An 18,295-nucleotide genomic window follows, 5' to 3' on the forward strand; every position below is an offset into this window, starting at 1 on the left:
GCGCGGGGGTGGGGGGGGGCCCAGGGGGAAACTGAGGCTGAGAGGTTGTAGACACCTGCCCAAGGGCAAGACACTGTGCACCCATATGAGTGCACAGACTCAAGAGACAGAGATGGCAGGGCAACGTCATCTGTAATCATGGAAAACCTGAAACAACCTAAATGGGATGCAGGCTGTGATTAAATCAACTTTGGCACAGCCATACAAAGCAATGCCCCAGTGTAATTCAAAAGAAAGGGGCTCAATGAAAATATTCATATGAAAGACTCCCAACATTTTTTGTGTTAAATGAAAAAAAAGGTCAAGTACAAAAAGCATAGATTATATTTCTATTTGTGTGCAGGTTTTTTTTTTGGGGGGGGGTTGTGTTGGCTCTTCATTGCTGCACTTTAGTTGCAGCAAGCAAAGGCTTTTGTTGCAGAGGATGGGCTCTAGGTGCTTGAGTTTCAATAGTTGCAGCCCTCGGGCTCAATAGTTGCGAAGCACAGGTTTAGTTACTCAGCTGCATGTGGGATCTTCCTAGACGAGGACTCAAAAACCCTGTGTCCCCTGGACAGGCAGGCAGATTCTTAACCACTTGACCACCAGGGCATCTTCCCAACAACTGCAAAATGTTCGGAAGCGCACAGCCTGGAAACATTTTCAATCAGAGTGTATGAGCAGGCTCTAGCCTTCTCGGGCCTCCCCAGGGTTTGCAGGTAGGGCTCTAGCCTTAGCGCTCTGGGGTGGAGAGGAGCTTTCTGTTTTAAGTCTTAAATGGTATATATCCCTACAAAAAAAAATTTTTTTTGCCACTAACATAATTTTCTTAATTAAAACAAATTTGGTTAATAAAGGGACAGTGGCCCAAACAGAACTCCAAATCGATGGAGACGCACTTTTGGGTTTCTCTGTCTTCTAAAACCCCAGTCCCATCCCACCCCCACCACCGGACCTTAGCCGGCTTTAGGCCCCGCCTCCTTAGGGCGGAGCTAACTCCAGGCTCTGCGGCTCCGCCCCGCCCTCAGTTTTCCAGCTGCGGCCCGCCTGCCAGCAAGTCTACAACCTCTTCCACCCCGCTGACCCGTCGGCCTCGCGCCTGGAGCCGCTGCTGGAGCGGCGATTCCACGCCCTGCCGCCTTTCAGCATCCCCCGCTACCAGCGCTACCCGCTGGGGGACGGCTGCTCCACGCTGCTGGGTGAGAGACCCTGCGCCCCGCCTCCACCGGCCCCGGCCCTGGGGGAGGGTGGGAGTTGGCCCGGCTCCGTGAGACACCTTCACAGGCCTCCTCCCCCTTCCCACTTCTCCACACACAACACAGAGCCAGCGACCCCGCTCCCCTCCCACTGCCCCACCAAGGCAGAGCTGAGGACCCAAGGGACCCTGGCAGAGTCTGGGCCTGCGTCCCGCCCTGTGAAGTTCCCCCCATGGCAGGCGATTGGCCCAGAACTTCCAGGTCTCCTGGCCTGGAGATTAGTCGCGTAAACGAGGGCTGCCCGTGGTCCATCTCATCCCTCCTGGGTAACGGCCCGTCCCTCCTGCCCCCCCGTGTGTCCCAGTCCTGTCTTGGTCCTTGAGGAGCCCTGTGTCTGTCGGAGCGTCCACACGAGTGTCTGTTCTTGTCCTCTGTTCTCTCCCCGTCTGCCTCCAGTCGAGACCGTGCAGAGAAACCCTGAGCTGGTCTTGGAGGGCGGCCCCCTGGCCCCTCTCCCTCCCGGGGACGGCTTCCTGGAAACCAGTATCCCCGTGCCCGCGCTCACCTCGCAAGACGGGCCCCGCCCGGGCTGCGCTGAGTGTGTGTAACCCCCCTGCTCGTGGTGGTGTCTGCTTCGCTGGCTGACCGCTGGTCCTCAGGGACCCCCCACCCACTCCTCGGCCACCCAGAGTTTGGGGGACTGTGGCGAGGAACGGAGACCGGGCAGGACAGGTCCCTGGGAGCAGTCTTGGCACGGGGCAGAGCAGGGAGGGGACTCAAAGCAAAGAAGGAGCCCAGAGAGGAGAGCAGCTGTCCCCGGGTCACCCAGCACAGGTGTCAGCCTAAGTGCTCTGTCCCCCACTGGTGAGGCTACCAGCAGGGGCAGCCAGAGTTTGGGGTGATGCCTCGGGCCCTCTGGGACCCACCTGCCCCCTAGGAGAAGCCTTTGGTCCCGGCATGGGGTTGGATTCTCGACGCCCCACTCCCTCCCTCCCTGAGGAGGTCCAGACACCTCCTGCTCCTGTCTAGAGGTGGGTCCTCTGGCCCACCCTCAGCCCGGGCCCAAGTGAGCCTGGCTGGAGCCCTCAGCCCTCTTCCTTTGTCCCTAGATGCCCATCCGGGGGTGGCTCGTGTGGCCCATGTGTGAGGGGCATGCAGGATGCTGTCTCATTTGCTCAGTCCTCCACCTAGGACATGCCTAGGAAGCCATCCCAGGCCCCTGTCGTTAGCACCCCCAAACCCAGTTGCCATGGGCTGTGGGTCAGGCCAGGCAGGGCCCCAGAGGCCAAGAAGGCTAGACTAGACCAAGAGGCTGGAAGGGTGGCTGGGGTGGGGCGTGAGCCTGGCCGCCTTGCCTCCCTGCCCACTGTGTCTGTATTGGTCCGTCTGTCCAGCCCTGCCCCAGCCCTCCCTTCTCTCTGCCTCAGCTCTGAGCCCTGCCCTCTCGACCCTGAACAGGCAGGCCCTGGCACGCATGGGCCCATCCTGTCTGCCAGTTGTGCTCAGATGCCCCCCACTCCTCTGCAGCTGGGGGTGTTGGCCTTGCCTGGCACAGCTGCCGCGCTGGCCTGCCCCAGCCCTGGCACACACCGAGCACCCCTGCTCGGGGGTCTCGGGGCCGGGCTGGGCAAGGCCTCCTTACCCCTGGTCTCTGGTCCCTGTCCACCTGCAGCAGAGGCACTCCAGGCCCACAACACGGTCTTCCAAGAGCACGCGGCCCCCTCCTCACCCGGCTCAGCCCCCAGCACCCGAGGTTTCCGCCGGGCCAGCGAGATCAGCATCGCCAGCCAGGTGTCAGGCATGGCTGAGAGCTACACGGCATCTGGCATCGCCCAGAGTGAGTGCACCAGCGCTACCCACCCATCAGAGCTGGGGGCTCTGTCCTGTTGCGGCTGGTGTCAACCGGGACCATTATGCCCCCCAGAGGACAGTTGGAGACTACTGGGGTGGGTGCCACTGGCATCTGGTGGGTAGAGACCTGCTAAACACCTTATGATGCTCAGGATGGCCCCACAGTGAAGAGTGATCCAGCCCCAGTGTCCATCAAGAACTGTGGAAGGAAGGAGCATACGAAAGGGGTGGCCCTGGAGTGGGGGGCCAAGTCCAGCCAGTAGGAGATCGGTGGTGCTGCCTCAGCTGCAGGGTGATGGGTCTGCGAGGAGGGGTCCTAGCCCCAGTGGGGCAGATGTTCTTGAGGGAGACAGCTGGGGGCCATTTCTGGAGAAGCTGGAGGGGTGGCCCAGGGGAGCCAGGAAAGCGAGGTCTCCTGTGCGCAGCCCCTCTTGCCACCCCAGAGGGTGGATCACCCTGGCCTCCTTGGTTCCTTCCATCTGCTTAGCAGCTGGAAGCAGAGTCTGGACCATCCCCTCTCACTCTTGCCGGGGCCAGCAACCCCTGCCGGCCTCCCTGCCACGTGACTGGCTCCCTAGCCGCTTGTCAGAGCAGAGGGTCTAGGCTAAGGCTGGCTGGCGTGGTAGCCCCAGCATGGCTGAGCCCCTCCCGTTGTTCTTGCTCCTCAGAGGCCCCAGCTCCACTCAGCCACACCCCCAGCGTCAGGCGCCTGTCCCTACTTGCCCTCCCCCATCCAGCCCCCTCCACCCTGGGCAAACGGGAGAGGGCCCCTCGCCTCCCCGACTTGGACATCCGTGAAGGTACCAGGCACCACGGGCCTCCATGCGCACACATGCTCCTCCTCTAATTGGGGTCATGCTTTGATTTCCAGACACATCTCACCCCCAGGGCCCCGCTGACACCTAACCAGGGAGCTGGAGCTTGGGCTGGGAGCACCCTGACTTCCAGGGAGGAGGCAGGAGCCGCTGGAATTAGCTGGGGGCTGGGAGCCGGGGGTGGGATGGACGGAGGTTGGGTGAGGACCGGCGTCACCTACCTATCAGGCAGGCTGCAGGCAGAGAGCTCAGACCCTGAACCAGTGCACCTCCGGCCTCCAGCCACTGGGGAAGCTCTCTGCAAACCTGGGGCAGCCCCCCAGCCCCAAGGGGGAGCCGGATTCACCTGCACATATGCACACAGGCTCTGTCTGACTGAAGGCCCTCACTTCATACTCTGCCTGCCAGGGGCTGAGGGCATCAGGCCTCTGCTTTGAGGCCCAGGAACTGAGACTCCCGCTCTGGGAAGCCTTTCACAGTTTTGAGGCCTTGGGGGCGGGGGGTGGGCATTCAAGGGGTCCAGGGGAAGCCTGGAGAGGGCAGTGATGAGGCCCAGGGCAGGGGTTGACAAGGGGTTGACCAGGGCCAGGGAGTCCTGCCTCCACACTGGGCTCTTCCTCTCCCCCTCTAACTCCACACCTCCCTGCTGAGCCACAGCCCCCACTCCCCCTCCCTGGGGCACTTGGGCCGCTTGCTGCTGTCCTGGCCTCCTGTGCCCTCTCGCCTGCTCCCCTGTTGCTGAGCCTGGGAGAAGGAGACTCGCTTTGGTGGTGGTCCTGCTCCCTGGTCAGAGGAGGGTTTTGTCTTTGGGCGGAGCCAGGCCTGAGGGGCCAGGTGACCCTCGGGGGCCCAGCCCAGTCACAGTCCCCTCCTCTTGGCAGTTGCTGCGAAGTGGTGGGGCCAGAAGCGGATCGACTATGCCCTGTACTGCCCCGACGCCCTGACGGCCTTCCCCACCGTGGCCCTGCCCCACCTCTTCCACGCCAGCTACTGGGAGTCAACGGATGTGGTCTCCTTCCTGCTGAGACAGGTACCCAGAGTCCCCCTACCAGATACACTGACACCTCTCAGGTCCTGAATGACCCTGCAGCTGACTCGGCCCCATTTCATAAATGAGGACGGTGGGGTACCCCACTTTTCTGGCTCCAGCAGAGGAAGCCGTGGAGACGGGGTGAATGGATGTACACCTTCATGGGACAGATGTGAATTCTGGGGGGCCAGAGGGTGGACGGTAGTGGGGTTTGTCCCCCCAAACCCTCACAGGGTTAGTTGGGCCCCCTAGGGCCGCTGGCCTCTCCCCACAGAACAGGAAGCCCCAGGCTTGAGTCTGCCCCGTGACCCCCCTCTGTCCCCTCGCAGGTCATGAGGCACGACAACTCCAGCATCTTGGAGTTGGACGGCAAGGAGGTCTCGGTGTTCACCCCCTCGAAGCCGAGAGAGAAGTGGCAGCGCAAGAGGACCCACGTGAAGCTTAGGGTGAGGGGTCCTCTGGGTGCCCCGGCCCCAGGGCTATTGTCCTATTGAATCCTCCTGAGAAAACCCCATTTTAAGGATGAGGAAACTGAGTCACAGAGATGTGTGCTGTCTTACTTAATCCTCACAGTCTGAGGATTAAATCCTGTGTAAATCCTCCCCCATTTACAGACAGGGACTCACACCAAGGCCATGTAGGTCAGTGGCCGAGCTGGACTTGAACCCTGGGCCATCTGACTTTGTGCCCATGATCACCCCCAGGCCCCTGGGAAGTTTAAGCTGAGCCCAGGAGACCCCAGCCACCCCTCCATCCCCAACCCTGACCCAACCTTGCTCCTGCACCCCCCCCAGAATGTGACAGCCAACCACCGGATCAATGACGCGGTCGCCAACGAAGATGGCCCACAGGTCTTGACGGGCCGGTTCATGTACGGGCCCCTGGACATGGTCACCCTGACCGGGGAGAAGGTAAAGACCTGGGGAGCCTGTGGGAGCCCCACCCCGCCCCACCTCCCTCTGGCTGGGCGGTGGAGAGTGGGGGGTGGGGAGGTCAGGGGCATGGCCACCCATGACCGGCCTGCCTGGCTCCAGGTGGACGTCCACATCATGATGCAGCCACCCTCAGGTGAGTGGCTGTACCTGGACACGCTGGTGACCAACAGCAGTGGGCGTGTCTCCTACACCATCCCTGAGACCCATCGCCTAGGTGTGGGTGTCTACCCCATCAAGATGGTGGTCAGGTAGGAGCTGGGAGGAAGGAGTGGGTGGGCCGACCTCGTCTGGGGCTGGAGGAAGGGGTCCCAGTGGGTTCTGACGAGCCACCCCCCCTCCCAGGGGGGACCACACGTTTGCTGACAGCTACATCACCGTGCTGCCCAAGGGCACGGAGTTCGTGGTTTTCAGCATCGATGGCTCCTTTGCTGCCAGCGTGTCCATCATGGGCAGCGACCCCAAAGTGCGGGCTGGGGCTGTGGACGTGGTGCGGTGAGTGCCCCCAGGGGCAGCGGGTGGGCTTGAAGGCAGGTAGCTCGGGGCTGGGCAGAGAGAGGATGGTCTTGGGTGCCAGAGCCGGGACAGGGGGCAGCGACCCTGTGGCTTGGAGGGGCCAGCAGCACCACTTCCCAGCTGGGATCTCTTGCTCAGTTCCCTCACCTGGGAAGCAGGGCTTTTCCTAACAAGACCAGTTACACCTGCTGCAGAGGGTGGGAGTGGGGATTGTGAGAGCCGAGCAGTGAGCACCGTGCTGGGGCTGTTACTGTTGAGGCCTGTGCCCACTAGTGGGGCTGGCTGGGCAAGGAGACCAGGCAGCCCCAGAGGGAAGACACTGAGGCCGTGGGACACCCAGGCCTGCCCCTCGCCCCCAGGCACTGGCAGGACCTGGGCTACCTCATCATCTACGTGACTGGCCGGCCTGACATGCAGAAGCAGCGGGTGGTAGCGTGGCTGGCTCAGCACAACTTCCCCCACGGCGTGGTGTCCTTCTGTGACGGCCTGGTGCACGACCCGCTGCGGCACAAGGCCAACTTCCTGAAGCTGCTCATCTCCGAGGTGGGTCCCCGGGTGGAAAGGAGCGGGGTGGGGGTTGGGGTGGGGGCGGAAGGGCTGAGCCTGCGCCCACACCGATCTCGCCCACAGCTGCACCTGCGCGTGCACGCGGCCTACGGCTCCACCAAGGACGTGGCGGTCTACAGCTCCATCAGCCTGTCCCCCATGCAGATCTACATCGTGGGCCGGCCCACCAAGAAGCTGCAGCAGCAGTGCCAGGTGAGCGGCGTTCAGGTGGGCGGGGCAGGCGGGCAGCCCCGCCCCCGACTGCCGCGCCGCCCTGGGAGCCCCGCCCCCCAGTGCCGGGCCACCCCGGAGCCCGGCCCCCCGGCTGCCGCACCGCCCTGGGAGCCCCGCCCCACCCCGGGCCACCCCCGGAGCCCCGCCTCCCGACTGCCGCGCCGCCCTGGGCGCCCCGCCTACCGACTGCCGGGCCAACGCGGAGCCCCGCCCCCTGACCGCCGTGCTTCCCGCTGCCCTCACCCGCAGTTCATCACCGATGGCTACGCGGCCCACTTGGCCCAGCTCAAGTACAACCACCGGGCGCGGCCAGCCCGCAACGCGGCCACCCGCATGGCGCTGCGCAAGGGCAGCTTCGGCCTGCCGGGCCAAGGCGACTTCCTGCGCTCCCGGAACCACCTGCTCCGCACCATTTCGGCCCAGCCCAGCGGCCCCGGCCCCCGGCCGCACGAGCGGACGCAGAGCCAGGCGGACAGCGAGCAGCGGGGACAGCGCAGCATGAGCATGGCGGCCGGCTGCTGGGGCCGCACCTTGGCCGGCCGGCCAGAGCCCGGCGCAGCCGCGGGCCCCAAGTAGGGCACCGGGAGTGAGGCGCTGTGGTCTCCATGGTGCTAGGCCAGGGCGGCCCGCCCTGCCAGGAGGCCTGGCCTGGGCACTTACGGTCGGCTGGGGCAAAGCTCGTCCCAGGGCCCGGCAGAGGACACGGGCTGTGCCAGACACAGCCCTCCCAACCCAACCTCACACTTTAGGGTTTGCGGGGTTCCAGCTAGTCGTGGAAGTTGGCAGGACGACCATCCCTGGGAAGACCCGGGGACCAGGACTCCCAACGTGGACTGGCCAGAAGGCGCTCCTGGACGCTTGCCCTGCATTGACGTCCCGCATTCTGATGCCAGGCCTGGGCACCTCCCATCCATTTGCTCGCCCTGACCCCCAGGTCCCCTCCCACTTGGTAGCAGCTGCAACAGGGGGACAGCCTGCTTCTTGTTGACTCGAGTTACTCAACTGTTTGACCTCACTGGTTTTGCACTGATTTTTGAGAGTGGAGATTCATCACCATCTCCTATGGCTACAGACTCATGGACATGCATGAAAATTCAACGTTTGCCCATCCAAGACCTGCCACCTCACAGAAGGCTCCAGGGCGGAGAATCCTTGTACAAATAGGAGAGAAAGGCCATATCATAATTTCTGCCGCCCTGCCTGGCCCATGAACCCATGGCAGCCCCAGACCCCAGCCTCTTCCACCTGCCCCATCTGGAGCCCAGTTCAGCTGTGGGCCTGGAGCCATCTCTGCCCTGGGCACAGGTCAGGCTGCCAGGTCAGTCGGTGAAGCCAAGTGGCTCCTGAGAAGCCTCGCCTGGGGCTGCGGGGCCTGGACAGGCCTGGCCTCTTCTCCTCGCCTGCCATCAGCCAAGGCTCCACGCCTCGGCCCTCCCTTCCTCGTTTCTACACCTTTCTACTTCTCCAATCTGATTTCTATGAGGTTTTTTTAAACAAGCAATCCTTGGCTGCTTCCTTTTCTTAACTCTTTCTGTACCAGACGCAGCCCCTCCACATGAAAACACCCAGCACTGTGACGGAGTCCAGCCTGGTTCTGGGTCCCAGGGCCCTGTCCGCTGCCCAGGCAGCGGGGCGTGGCCTCTCTGCCTCACCCGAGCCCCGTTAATTCCACAGAATTTCTACTCTGGGGTGAATGGGGCACACCCTTAGTTTTGTTTTTTTTTTTTTAATGCCAATTCCGTTTCGATGCTGAATCTAAGAAGCCACAACTCGCTTAGTTAGCTTAAGGGCAGGCAGCCATGACTACATTTCCCACCTGGTAAGGACCATGCTGTCCTGTGCGCTGGGTCTGAGCATCAGCCCTCCCTCCCCAGAACTGACCACGATCTCAGCTGTGGCCTTGGCTCCAGGCGGCCCCTCTGCTGCTCCTCCACCCCCTTCATGACAGGGGAGCCTGCCAGGCCTTAGCCAGCTGTCCAACATCCAGGCTCCTTCTGTGAGAAGCGGCTGCCAACCTGGATACAGCCTCGGGGCCTCATGGGCTGGGATGGTGAGGCACGCAGACGGATGTTAACATTTTCCCGTGTGTAGATATGTACAGCCAAAGGGTCATGTAAATGTTCTGCAAAAGTGGGTCTGTACAGAGTGAAAGCTATTTATTTTGTGCAGAGAAAAATGTCTGGAGGGATGGGACCTTCAGGATTTATTAATATTTAAGATGTAGCTTTTTGTTGTTTCTGGCATTATGTATAAAGCGACGATTATTTTATGGACCAAGTTTTAATGTAACTGTTGCAGTGAAAGTGCAATATCTAACCCCCTGCTCCCAGCGGGAAACACTCGGCCCGACAATCACAGCCCCAGCCAGGGGCCCCGTGGCCAGTGCCTCCTCCTGTAGGTCCCACCTCACCCCATCTCGCCTGTCGCCTCGGTGAGCAGCCATCCGGATGGAGGAGCACCTGCAAGAGTCTCAGCCCGCCTGCAATAAAGGCCTGGAGGCCGCCAGCCCCAGGAGCCTGGGTGGGCAGTGAGCTCGGCCTCTCCCAGTGGGCCGCTGCCCCACAGCTCCGAGCTCCCCGCCTGCCTACCCAGCTGCCAGCCATGCCAAGGACAACAGCAATAGTCTGGGCCTCTCCCAGCGGCCCTCAGCCATAGATGGTGAGGTGGGCAGCCCACCCTCCCCGTGGACGTCTCTCTTCTATATCCAGGTCGGCTTCCTGCCTCCCTTCAGATTCCTCTTGGCACATTATCCTCTTAAGGAAGCACCAGTTTTTCAGAAACTAAGAGAGGGAGGACAGAGTCCTTTAAAAATACCAAAAATGTTTACAGCATTGGGTGCTGAGCTGCAGGGCTCAGGCCCGACCAGTCATAACCAAAGGGTGAGGCAGGCCTTGCTGACTGCCACCCCACCCCAGGCCTGTTAGAGTAGAAGCCTTAGTCCCAGCCCCCCCACCCCCAGGACTGAGCCTCAGCCCGCCACTCCCAGACCCCACCACCTGCCTTCTCTTTGATTTCTAAAGAGGGATTCTGCAGAGACCCCATGCCCCCTTCCCAGCTCGGTCTGAACCGCCTGCCTGCCCACCTGCCACGTCGCAGCCTTCACGTCTCAACCCGTCTGTCTGTCTCGTCTGTCTGGGCCGCCTGTGAGCGGTGTCCTGACGTATCCCCGCCCGCCCTTGCTGTCCCTGCTCCATCGGGCCTGAGTGTGCTCTGTGTACTGTGTTGTCATCTGTTACACTGATTAAAGAAGCAGGAAGGCTTCCTTCTGGGTCTCAGTACTGCGCCGGCCACCAGAGGACTGGGGGTGGGGGCTGGGTGGGGGGTGCAGCCTGCCCTAGGAGGTAAAGGCAGTCCTTCCCAGGACACAACGTCAGCTGTGCTCACAATACCAACACACTCCCATGGGCCTTCTCTCTGCTGGGCTTCCTTCTAGCCCCTTCCTGGGTATGAACTCACTCTGTCCTCACAGCAATCCAGTGATGAAAATGGGTGCTGTCAGCCTCTGCCTCACAGAGGACACAGCCTGTGAGCTGGGCCAGGACTCCTCCCAGGCCAGCAGGACTCTCTTATCTGCAGAGTTAACAGCAAGGGCAGCAGCCTCCCTCCAGGCCTGAGGAAATCAGCTTAAGAGCCGAGGGTTTGGGATTCAGCTGGGGTGGAGTGGGGCTCTGGTCCAGGCCGGCTGACCTGAGGGTGAGGACCGCAAGAGTAGCTGGTGTGTGCCCCCCCGCCAAAGCTCCCAGAGTCCTTATTTTTGCCCTGAAGTCGGGTTGCCTCCTTCCCTCCCCCTCAGCACAAAACGCAACAACACAGAAGATGTCTCCAACCAGGGAACATTTAATATCTGGGAAGGTGCGCTCTTTCGGGAGATGGGGGAGCTGACTTGGCCACTGACCCCCGACCTCCACTCCCTGCATTGCAGAGGAGGCTGGGCCAGAGGCTGGTCTGCAGGAGAAACAACACCCAGCGGGCCCCCCACTGTCAACCCTGAGGCCAGCCTCCAGGTCGTGCCAACACCATGTGTAGCAGGCCTTGGATGGGGGCCACGGGGGCCTCAGGGCAGGAGCCCTGCTCGCATCTGGAAGGCCAGGCCGTCCCCTCGGGTGGCTTGCTGGGGAAGAAAGCACACAGGAGGGGATAGGTCAGAAGAAGAGCTGGGGGTGGGCCTGGGTAAGGGGGCGACACCCACCTTATTGATCTCTCTGTGTCGTTCCTTGGTGACGATTTCTTCTAAGACCTCGCCGTCTCCCTTAATGAGCCTAGGAATGGGAGTGGGCAGGCTGAGCCTCTTAACTGAGAGGCCAGAGCACCAGAACCAGAAGCACCCGGCAGAGGGGTGCCAGGCCCAGGCCCCACCACCACCTTGAGCAGGCTGCCACGCCCTGCTGGCCACTCCCACTCCTCCCTCCTTACCTCCCTCCCTTGCCACAGAGATGAGGACAGAGGGTAGCTCTGCCATCAGACAGGCCAGCTGTGGCTCTTTGAAGACCCTCCCTCAAGGCCCTTCCAGCCCCTGCAATTGCCTACTCCAGCCAATAGGGAGCAATGGCCTGAGACGTCTCATCAACAAGGGACTTTTCCCCTGGTCGTCAGCCTGTTTAGACCAGCAGCAGCCCCCATCCCTCCTCCTGAGAGTGCAGTCTGGGGCCAGCGCGCCCCACCTGGTGCGTCCTGTCTCCGGGTCCACCACCTTGCGGATGACGCTCTGCCGGGCATCCCACTCCTCCTTGGTCATGGGCTTCATGGCCTGGATGCGGGACTTCTGCTCGTCCGTCAGGACTGGAAGGTAAGATGGCAGGGAGGCGGTGGCAGAGCCTCAGGGAGGGGACCCTCCCCGCCCTGCACAGCGGGCAGTGCAGTACCTGGGCCATCCTCTTCCTCCTTGGCTGCTCTGTGCCACTGGTCCAGCGAGGGTCCGGGCAGAGCCTCAGCCTGCTGCATTCTGGCCTTCTCCTTGCCTCTCTTCTTCAGCTTCTTCTTCCTTTTCTTCTTCTTCTTCCTCTTCTTGTCCTTGTGCTTCCCCCGCTTCTTCCGGCCATCGCTGGAGGAAGAGGAGGAGGACGAAGAGGAAGAGGAGCTAGAAGAACTGGAAGAAGAGGAGGAGGAGCTGGATCGTGGTCTCCTCCGGGCCTTGTGCTTGCTTCTCTCTGTGATGCAGGGAGAAGGTGAGGCTGGAAGGCCAGGAGGGGAAGAAGTAAACCTTCGTCCCCTTGCTCTGGCCTATAGCAGGCTCAGGCTGACTACCTCCTGGCAGGGCTTCAGCACGCTGTGGAGAGGCACTTTCTCGACGCCGCAGTCACTGTCTGCCCAGGAGCAAGGTGGGCAGCACCCACATCTTAGGCCCTGCTACACCAAAATTATGATAAAGTGCTCGCTTCACTCCGTATTCAATGGGTTGGCCCAGCCCCTGGATTCTGAGGATTCTGAGCGTCTTTCATTCCAGATAGCGAGGACACTCTTGTGTCCCTCTGAATAGTGCTCCCTGCGATTTTCCCAAAGTCAGTCTGGAGAAGCCCTCCCGACTGTCTGCAACGTCCTCCCTGAAGTTCCCTCATCCCTTTCCCATTCCCTCTGGCCCTCACCCTCAGCCCCAGAGGAGGTGATGCTGGCCTTGCGGCTTTGGGATCTCGAAGCCGAGCAGCTCCTCCGGGCGTCCTTACTGCTCTTCTTCCTTTTCTTTTCCGACCCTCGCCCCCGGGAACGGCTGCGACTCCTAGAGCGCTTGCGGGAGCCGACGTGAGCCATAGCGCCGCGAACTGCAGACACGAAGGCACACTTAAACCCGGGATCGATCACGGGGCCGGCCCGCAGACTGGGTTCCCAGGCCGAGTCGACCAGATTCGGCCTGGTCTTCTGGGGCCTGGCACTCATCACTATCCGGGGCAGCGTTATTGAGGGGGAGTTGGAGCAACCTTGCGATCCTCACCCGCCCCCAACCCCGGGTAACCCAAGTTCTCCGCGGACTCCCGGCTCCTCCGCTGCGGCCCCTTTAAGGGTCCGCCCCCACGCGGACGCTTCACGGCTGCGCGCGCAGCTCAGGTGCCTCTAGGAACGGCAGCGTTCCTCAGATGCCAGGTGCGTTCCTCTTCCCTTTCCACGTGCGCCTACCCTTCACCCCGCGCCCTCCGCGGCCTTGCCGCCTCAAAGAAAGTCCCCGGGGTTGCTCTGCTCCCTCTTCCACCGCACATCCGGCGGGACCGCCAACCCTGCACCACGCCTTCGAGTGAGGAAGCAACGGCTGGGTGACTTCCGGCCCGGGGCGGTGCACTGGGAGGCTGTCCGGCCGCGAAGCGAGGCGCTGCTGCCTTTAGTTCTGAAGCCCCAGGTTCCGTCTGTGGGGCAGCCCAAGAAACCGAGTCTGGCGCGCTCACCTCCCAGAGAGGCGAGCTGGGGCTCCAGGCTTCCGCCTCTAGGGGGAGCTCCCGGACGAGAGACCTGCTCGCCAGCCTCGTGCCAGTCCCAGAGCTCACAAGCCCTTTGCCGCAGCTATGCCCTCTCCCATCTCTAGCCTATTCGGTCGGCCCGAAGCAGCCCCAGTCCCTGTGAAGCCCAGGGGAGGAGGCCACTGTGGACTTTCTGCGGACATGTCCACACCAGCAGGCCGTGAGCTCCAGAACCTTGGTCTTTCCGATGTCTGCATTCAGTAATACAGAGGTCACAAACTCAGACGTCCATAGAAACCAGAAAGATCACAGTAACCTATGAGGGACCCCTGTGAGGGAGTGTACCACAGGCCTCGAGAGTCTGGTCTCCCTGGTTTCTGCAGTGTGGACTGGGGCCGGATATTTCCAGATCTTCCCACTTTGCCAGGGGAGCCCAAACTCAAGATTTCAACATGGAAAACTCTCCCAAACATAGCATCGCTGCATGCCTCCTCCAGTCTTGGGGCCACCGAGTTGCAAACTCTTTGATAGTAATGACAGCAGCAAACCCAGAGGACTGTTGTAAATTGCTTTATAAATGGGAAGTCATTTGATCCTCAAAACAGCTCTAGGACATAGGTACTTTCCAGGAAAAAAGACTAAGGCAGAGAGAGGCAGGTGGCTAACCCAGTTACAACTGGAAGTGGCTGAATCAGAATTTGAATCCAGGCAGTCTGACTCCAAGTTCCTGCTTCTAATCTTTCTGCAGTAACCCCTCCATACCATCCAGAAGATGGAGGTGACCCACCCAAATCCCCTTAGAAGACATGTGCACTCGACCTTAGCCATGGTGTCTGCAGCTGACACCCCACACCTGGACCCTGCTCTGGAAGATTTCCTTGGCCACTGGGAACCACGCTGCCCTGGAGGTGGATGTTTGGGAAGTTACTCACCCACTCTATACCCTAAAACACCCCATAGCCAATAACTGCTGTTGGGGGCAAACTGTGCTTCAATTCATGCTCCAGACAGCCCTGTGGGATTGGGCTGAAACTGGATGCTGTGTCAAACCATCCTGATCCAGCTCCTTCCTGCCCTGTCCTGCTCCTCCCTGGAGCACTCCCTCCTTAAACCACGTGCACAGGAATTCCTGTCTCAGGCTCTGGTCTACAAGCCTGACCTAAGCCAGCCTGTCTGCTGAAAGAATGACCCAGAAGCCTGTGTGTCCTCTTGAATCAAGAAGTGCTGAGGGCTGCAGGGTGTTTATTTCTGTCCTTGCCTGCCACACTGGCCCTGGCCAAGCTCAAGTTAGGGCACACACATCCACCGTGGCGGGCTCCTCGCGGGTGAAGCCGTCACCGAAGCCCTCGTCGTCCACCAGGTCAGGCTTGCGGCAGCACATAGGGCAGAGGCGGTTGCGCACGGCTGAGGCCCGGAGCCAGACGACCAGGTTCCAGCGCTCACCGGTGCCCAGGGGCCGGGCCCCGTGCAGCTGGCCCCCACGGTGCAGGAGGCCCTGGCCCACCACGTGCTCCACCTCCAAGGGCTTGGCCAGGGTTGAAGGCACCTGTGGACAGTGGAGCTTAGGCCTGGGTACTCGCAGTGGCTCTGGCCCAGCCCCACGGGTTACACACACTAACCTGGAAGAGATCCCCGAAGTAGAGGGCACCCCCTGTGAAGGCCTTGCCCAAGGACACATTGAGGGTGAGCTCGGCATTATCGTAGTGGCAGCCCAGCTCGCGGTCTTGGCCGGGTGCGTATTTGACCACAAAGGCCCGGTGGCTGTCTAGCCAGCCCCCGCCACAGTCTGGATACAGCAGGGCCATCAGCGGCTGGAGGAAGCGCTCCCGCAGTGGTGTTACCAGCGGTTCATCCAGGCCTAGCTCATGTAGCAACACCTGGGGGTGGGGGAGCTCAGAATTAGCAGGGAAGCTGGTAGGGCCTGTCCCTGGGTCCCTGGGGGAGTCCCTCACTAAGGACAGTGCTGAGTGCTGTGCAGACATCATCAACCTGCTTAACTTCATAATAATACTGCCTGATTTCATCTTACAGATGGTGAGACCAAGGCTTGGAGGAGGTCTGCACTGGAACACGTCTCCCCAGACAGAGGTCCCTGCCTCCTTGTGCTGGCAGGGTGGAGCCTCACCCACCCCATAGTTGTTCATGGTGTTGGGTCTTCCCTTGGGCATGTCTGACTGCTCGAAGTGCTCCAGCTCCTCCAGCAGGGCCTGGCAGAAGGGCGCTGTGAACACCGGCAGCCGGTAAATTCGCTTCTCCTCTGTGGAGGGAGAGGGAGCAACGGTTGGTTAGCCGGGATCTAACCTTTTCCCTTCCCCCAGCCTCAGTCTCCTCATCTGTAGAATGGGGATGACGTGAGTACTCACCTTGTGATGATTAAATGGGCTCTTGTGATGATCAAATGACATAACGTGTGCGGCAAGGGTGCCCTATTCTTGGACCCCTCTGCACCACTCATCCCTAGATCCTCACCCTGCCCTGAGGTCTGACCCCCAAATTCAGATGTGCATCCTGGCTGGCCACCCCTCCCCGCCAGCTCCAGGTCCTGGCAGGTTTGGGAGACTTCACTCTTGCCCTGTCCTTCAGGTCTCAGGATGGGAACTGCTCCCCATTCCCACCCCCACTGCTAACTCTGGGGCAGGTCTCTCACCATCCCTTGCTGACCTGAGCCCACACTTGTCTCAACCATCCCCTCATTAACGTCTTCAGTCACCCCAGTTTGAGGATGCCGGCTGGCTTGTGCCTGGTGCATAGCACTGAATTACTGATCACTGTGGTGGATGCATGTGCAAGTGAGTGAATACAGATGCCCTCCTCCTGATAGTTCCATCCTACCCCTCTTCTCACTCCTGCTGGTTTGACTTTTAGAGGCAGATATGGTGGGTGAAGGGACCCCCGTCTGCCACCCCCAGTCCTGCCAAGTGGCAGGCCAAGACCTCACCTGACACTGTCTCCAGCCGCTGGAGAAGGCCCTTAAGGTCTGCGCCTGATGATGCACTGTATTCAGCTGCAGCCAGAAATTCGGGGGCCAAAGTGGCCTCCTGGGGGCAGAACACACCAGCCATGGGGCAGACAGCCCCCAGGCCCGGATGCCTCCACCTCCTTCCAGTAACCTGCCCCCTGCCAGGTACCTGCAGCAAGTTGTAGACCTCTGGCCGCGCTGGGCGGTAGGAGCTGGCAATGAGGGCTTTCCTGGCAGCCGACTCCGGCCCCAGCCGCCGCCGCCGCTCCACCTCCTGCTCAAGCTGGGGTGACACAGGGCCTGGTTACCAGAATGGGGCCTCCCATCCCTCCCAAGGCCATCGTACAGATGCGGAAACAGGCTCAGGAAGCTCAAGGAAAGGCCAGAGCTGGAAGCCCAGTCTTCCTATGTTCCTGACTCTGCCAGGGTAAATGGCAGGTGTTAAACCGTTAGCTGAAGGGGATTCCTTCCAGAAGGGGGCCCATCCCACTGAGGGCTGCACCAGTTTGGCTGGATTGAGACCCATCGCTGCACCTTCACCAGCTAGGCCCAACCAAGGAGGAGAAACAGAGTCCTGGTTAAGTCTTGTGTTCCAGAGGCTGCAGGCTGTCCTAGGAAGCTTCTCGACACTTAACACCACCCCACCATGGGAGACAAGCAGCAGTGGCAGAAGTGGTGTGGAGGGGAGAATGAAGAGTCAGGAGCCAGGTGGCACCTGGTGTGAAACCTTGAGAGGTGACTCCTCCCCTTCAGTGCAAGTTTCTCATCTCAAAAGAGCACAAAGCAGACAACTTGGCATTCTAGCTGCTTTCTCTTTTCCTGGTGCCGGCACCCAGGTGCTGTGGTAAGTAGGGACAGGAAGGAGGTAAGGGGAGGTCAGAGGAGCCCTTCTGGGATCAGACACTAGCAGACCTGAGGCCGGGAGACCCCTCAAGCTGCTGACCCAAATCTAAACAGGAAGGGCCGGGCTCGGTGCAGAGGAGGCGGTGGAGGGTGGGGTGTGTTACCTCTCCCAACAGCTGCTGGAAGTCTTTAGGGCTGACACAGCCTCTGCTGCGCAGGATCTGAGAGCAGAAAAACCAGTAAGCGTGATGGTGTGACCTGGGGCAAGTCTTTTAAGGTCTCTGAGCCTCAGCTTCTCCACCTTGAAATGAAGATGATCCGATCACAGGGTCATCATAAAAATGAAATGTGATTAGCACGTTAAGCACACAGCAGCGGCTCTTGTTAATAACAGAGAGTACTCAGCCAGGCCCTGCCCTGAGCACTTTACATGTAGTTCATTCACTGATTTCTAACGACAGTCTCACTAAAGCGATACCATGATCGCCATTTGAGGTGGAAAATAAGAGAGACAGCTAGAGGTTAAGTCAATCTTCTCGTCCGATCTGAGTGGGCCAAAGGCAAAGTAAACGACCCCGGGGACTGAGGTCCCTCCTCCACCACCGCTCCCAGCTCGTTTTCCCGCAGAGCCAATAGAGGCCACTCACGGGCTCGTAGTCCTGGCGCAGCTGCTGTTCGCTCCGGAAGCGCACGTGCAGCCCGTAGCGCGCCACGTACAAGTTCTCTGAGCAAAAGCAACCGCAGCGGCAGAAGCGCCGGGGAGCCGCTGCGGTCCCCATGGTGAGAAGCGTTGCAATGCCCCGCCGGCTACCGTAGGAACACTTCCGGGTACGCCCCCAGCCGGGCAGGGGCGCTGTTTGGAACCAGCGGCCAAGGGTCCGTTCTAAATTCCCATGTTCAGAAAAGAACGAAGACTCCGACCCAGGAAACGGTCTGCGGTGCAGAAAGATACTTCCAGGCAGGAATGAGACTGGCAGCGTCGGCTAAGAGCACGCCAGCCTAATGGGCCGC

The 18,295-nt window shown here is 60.7% G+C and overlaps 3 protein-coding genes across 8 annotated transcripts in view; 1 reads left to right on the plus strand and 2 right to left on the minus strand.

Moving 5' to 3' along the window:
* The window catches only part of PITPNM2 (phosphatidylinositol transfer protein membrane associated 2), a 34,356-nt gene extending 26,681 nt beyond the window's left edge, over positions 1-7,675 (plus strand). For 2 of the 5 annotated variants that reach the window (XM_068989529.1, XM_068989530.1), the window contains exons 14-23: positions 1,008-1,178; positions 2,848-3,012; positions 4,723-4,871; positions 5,201-5,317; positions 5,666-5,782; positions 5,906-6,054; positions 6,149-6,298; positions 6,679-6,862; positions 6,950-7,078; positions 7,349-7,675. In XM_068989529.1, coding sequence (XP_068845630.1) covers positions 1,008-1,178; positions 2,848-3,012; positions 4,723-4,871; positions 5,201-5,317; positions 5,666-5,782; positions 5,906-6,054; positions 6,149-6,298; positions 6,679-6,862; positions 6,950-7,078; positions 7,349-7,675 — 1,658 coding nt within the window. Of the gene's footprint in view, positions 1-1,007; positions 1,179-1,631; positions 1,776-2,847; positions 3,013-3,694; positions 3,827-4,722; positions 4,872-5,200; positions 5,318-5,665; positions 5,783-5,905; positions 6,055-6,148; positions 6,299-6,678; positions 6,863-6,949; positions 7,079-7,348 lie in introns of all 5 variants that reach the window. The other 3 variants (XM_068989527.1, XM_068989526.1, XM_068989528.1) reach the window with 3 other exon arrangements.
* Positions 7,676-10,929: 3,254 nt separating this feature from the next.
* ARL6IP4 (ARF like GTPase 6 interacting protein 4) lies at positions 10,930-13,316 on the minus strand. Of its 2 annotated transcripts, none has more exons than XM_068990003.1 (6): positions 13,208-13,316; positions 12,682-12,855; positions 11,962-12,246; positions 11,761-11,878; positions 11,289-11,358; positions 10,930-11,210 (listed from the first exon to the last, which is right to left on the minus strand). In XM_068990003.1, exons 2-6 carry the CDS (start codon positions 12,842-12,844, stop codon positions 11,154-11,156), a joined length of 693 nt encoding a protein of 230 aa, XP_068846104.1. In that variant the 5' UTR covers positions 12,845-12,855; positions 13,208-13,316; the 3' UTR covers positions 10,930-11,153. The 2 variants fall into 2 exon arrangements, with proteins under 2 accessions (XP_068846104.1, XP_068846103.1); XM_068990002.1 differs by having other exon boundaries at positions 11,962-12,270.
* Positions 13,317-14,193: 877 nt separating this feature from the next.
* On the minus strand, positions 14,194-18,063 carry OGFOD2 (2-oxoglutarate and iron dependent oxygenase domain containing 2). The gene is made up of 7 exons (XM_068990091.1): positions 17,932-18,063; positions 17,449-17,505; positions 16,611-16,724; positions 16,421-16,520; positions 15,612-15,739; positions 15,102-15,359; positions 14,194-15,028 (listed from the first exon to the last, which is right to left on the minus strand). Exons 1-7 carry the CDS (start codon positions 18,061-18,063, stop codon positions 14,765-14,767), a joined length of 1,053 nt encoding a protein of 350 aa, XP_068846192.1. The 3' UTR covers positions 14,194-14,764.
* Between the last annotated feature and the right edge of the window lie 232 nt (positions 18,064-18,295).

The sequence above is a fragment of the Capricornis sumatraensis genome, chromosome 17, assembly GCF_032405125.1.
Source record: "Capricornis sumatraensis isolate serow.1 chromosome 17, serow.2, whole genome shotgun sequence".
Lineage (NCBI taxonomy): Eukaryota > Metazoa > Chordata > Mammalia > Artiodactyla > Bovidae > Capricornis > Capricornis sumatraensis.

Coding starts and splice junctions, on each gene's coding strand:
- ARL6IP4 (XM_068990002.1), bottom strand. CDS start 12,844: ATGGCTCACGTCGGCTCCCGCAAGCGCTCTAGGAGTCGCAGCCGTTCC. Junction 11,879..11,961: donor GGAGGAAGAGGATGGCCCAG/GTACTGCACTGC, acceptor CTTACCTTCCAG/TCCTGACGGACGAGCAGAAG. Junction 11,359..11,760: donor CCGGAGACAGGACGCACCAG/GTGGGGCGCGCT, acceptor TCCCATTCCTAG/GCTCATTAAGGGAGACGGCG.
- OGFOD2 (XM_068990091.1), bottom strand. CDS start 18,063: ATGGGGACCGCAGCGGCTCCCCGGCGCTTCTGCCGCTGCGGTTGCTTT. Junction 17,506..17,931: donor TGCGCCAGGACTACGAGCCC/GTGAGTGGCCTC, acceptor TTCTGCTCTCAG/ATCCTGCGCAGCAGAGGCTG. Junction 16,725..17,448: donor TCCAGCAGCTGTTGGGAGAG/GTAACACACCCC, acceptor GTGTCACCCCAG/CTTGAGCAGGAGGTGGAGCG.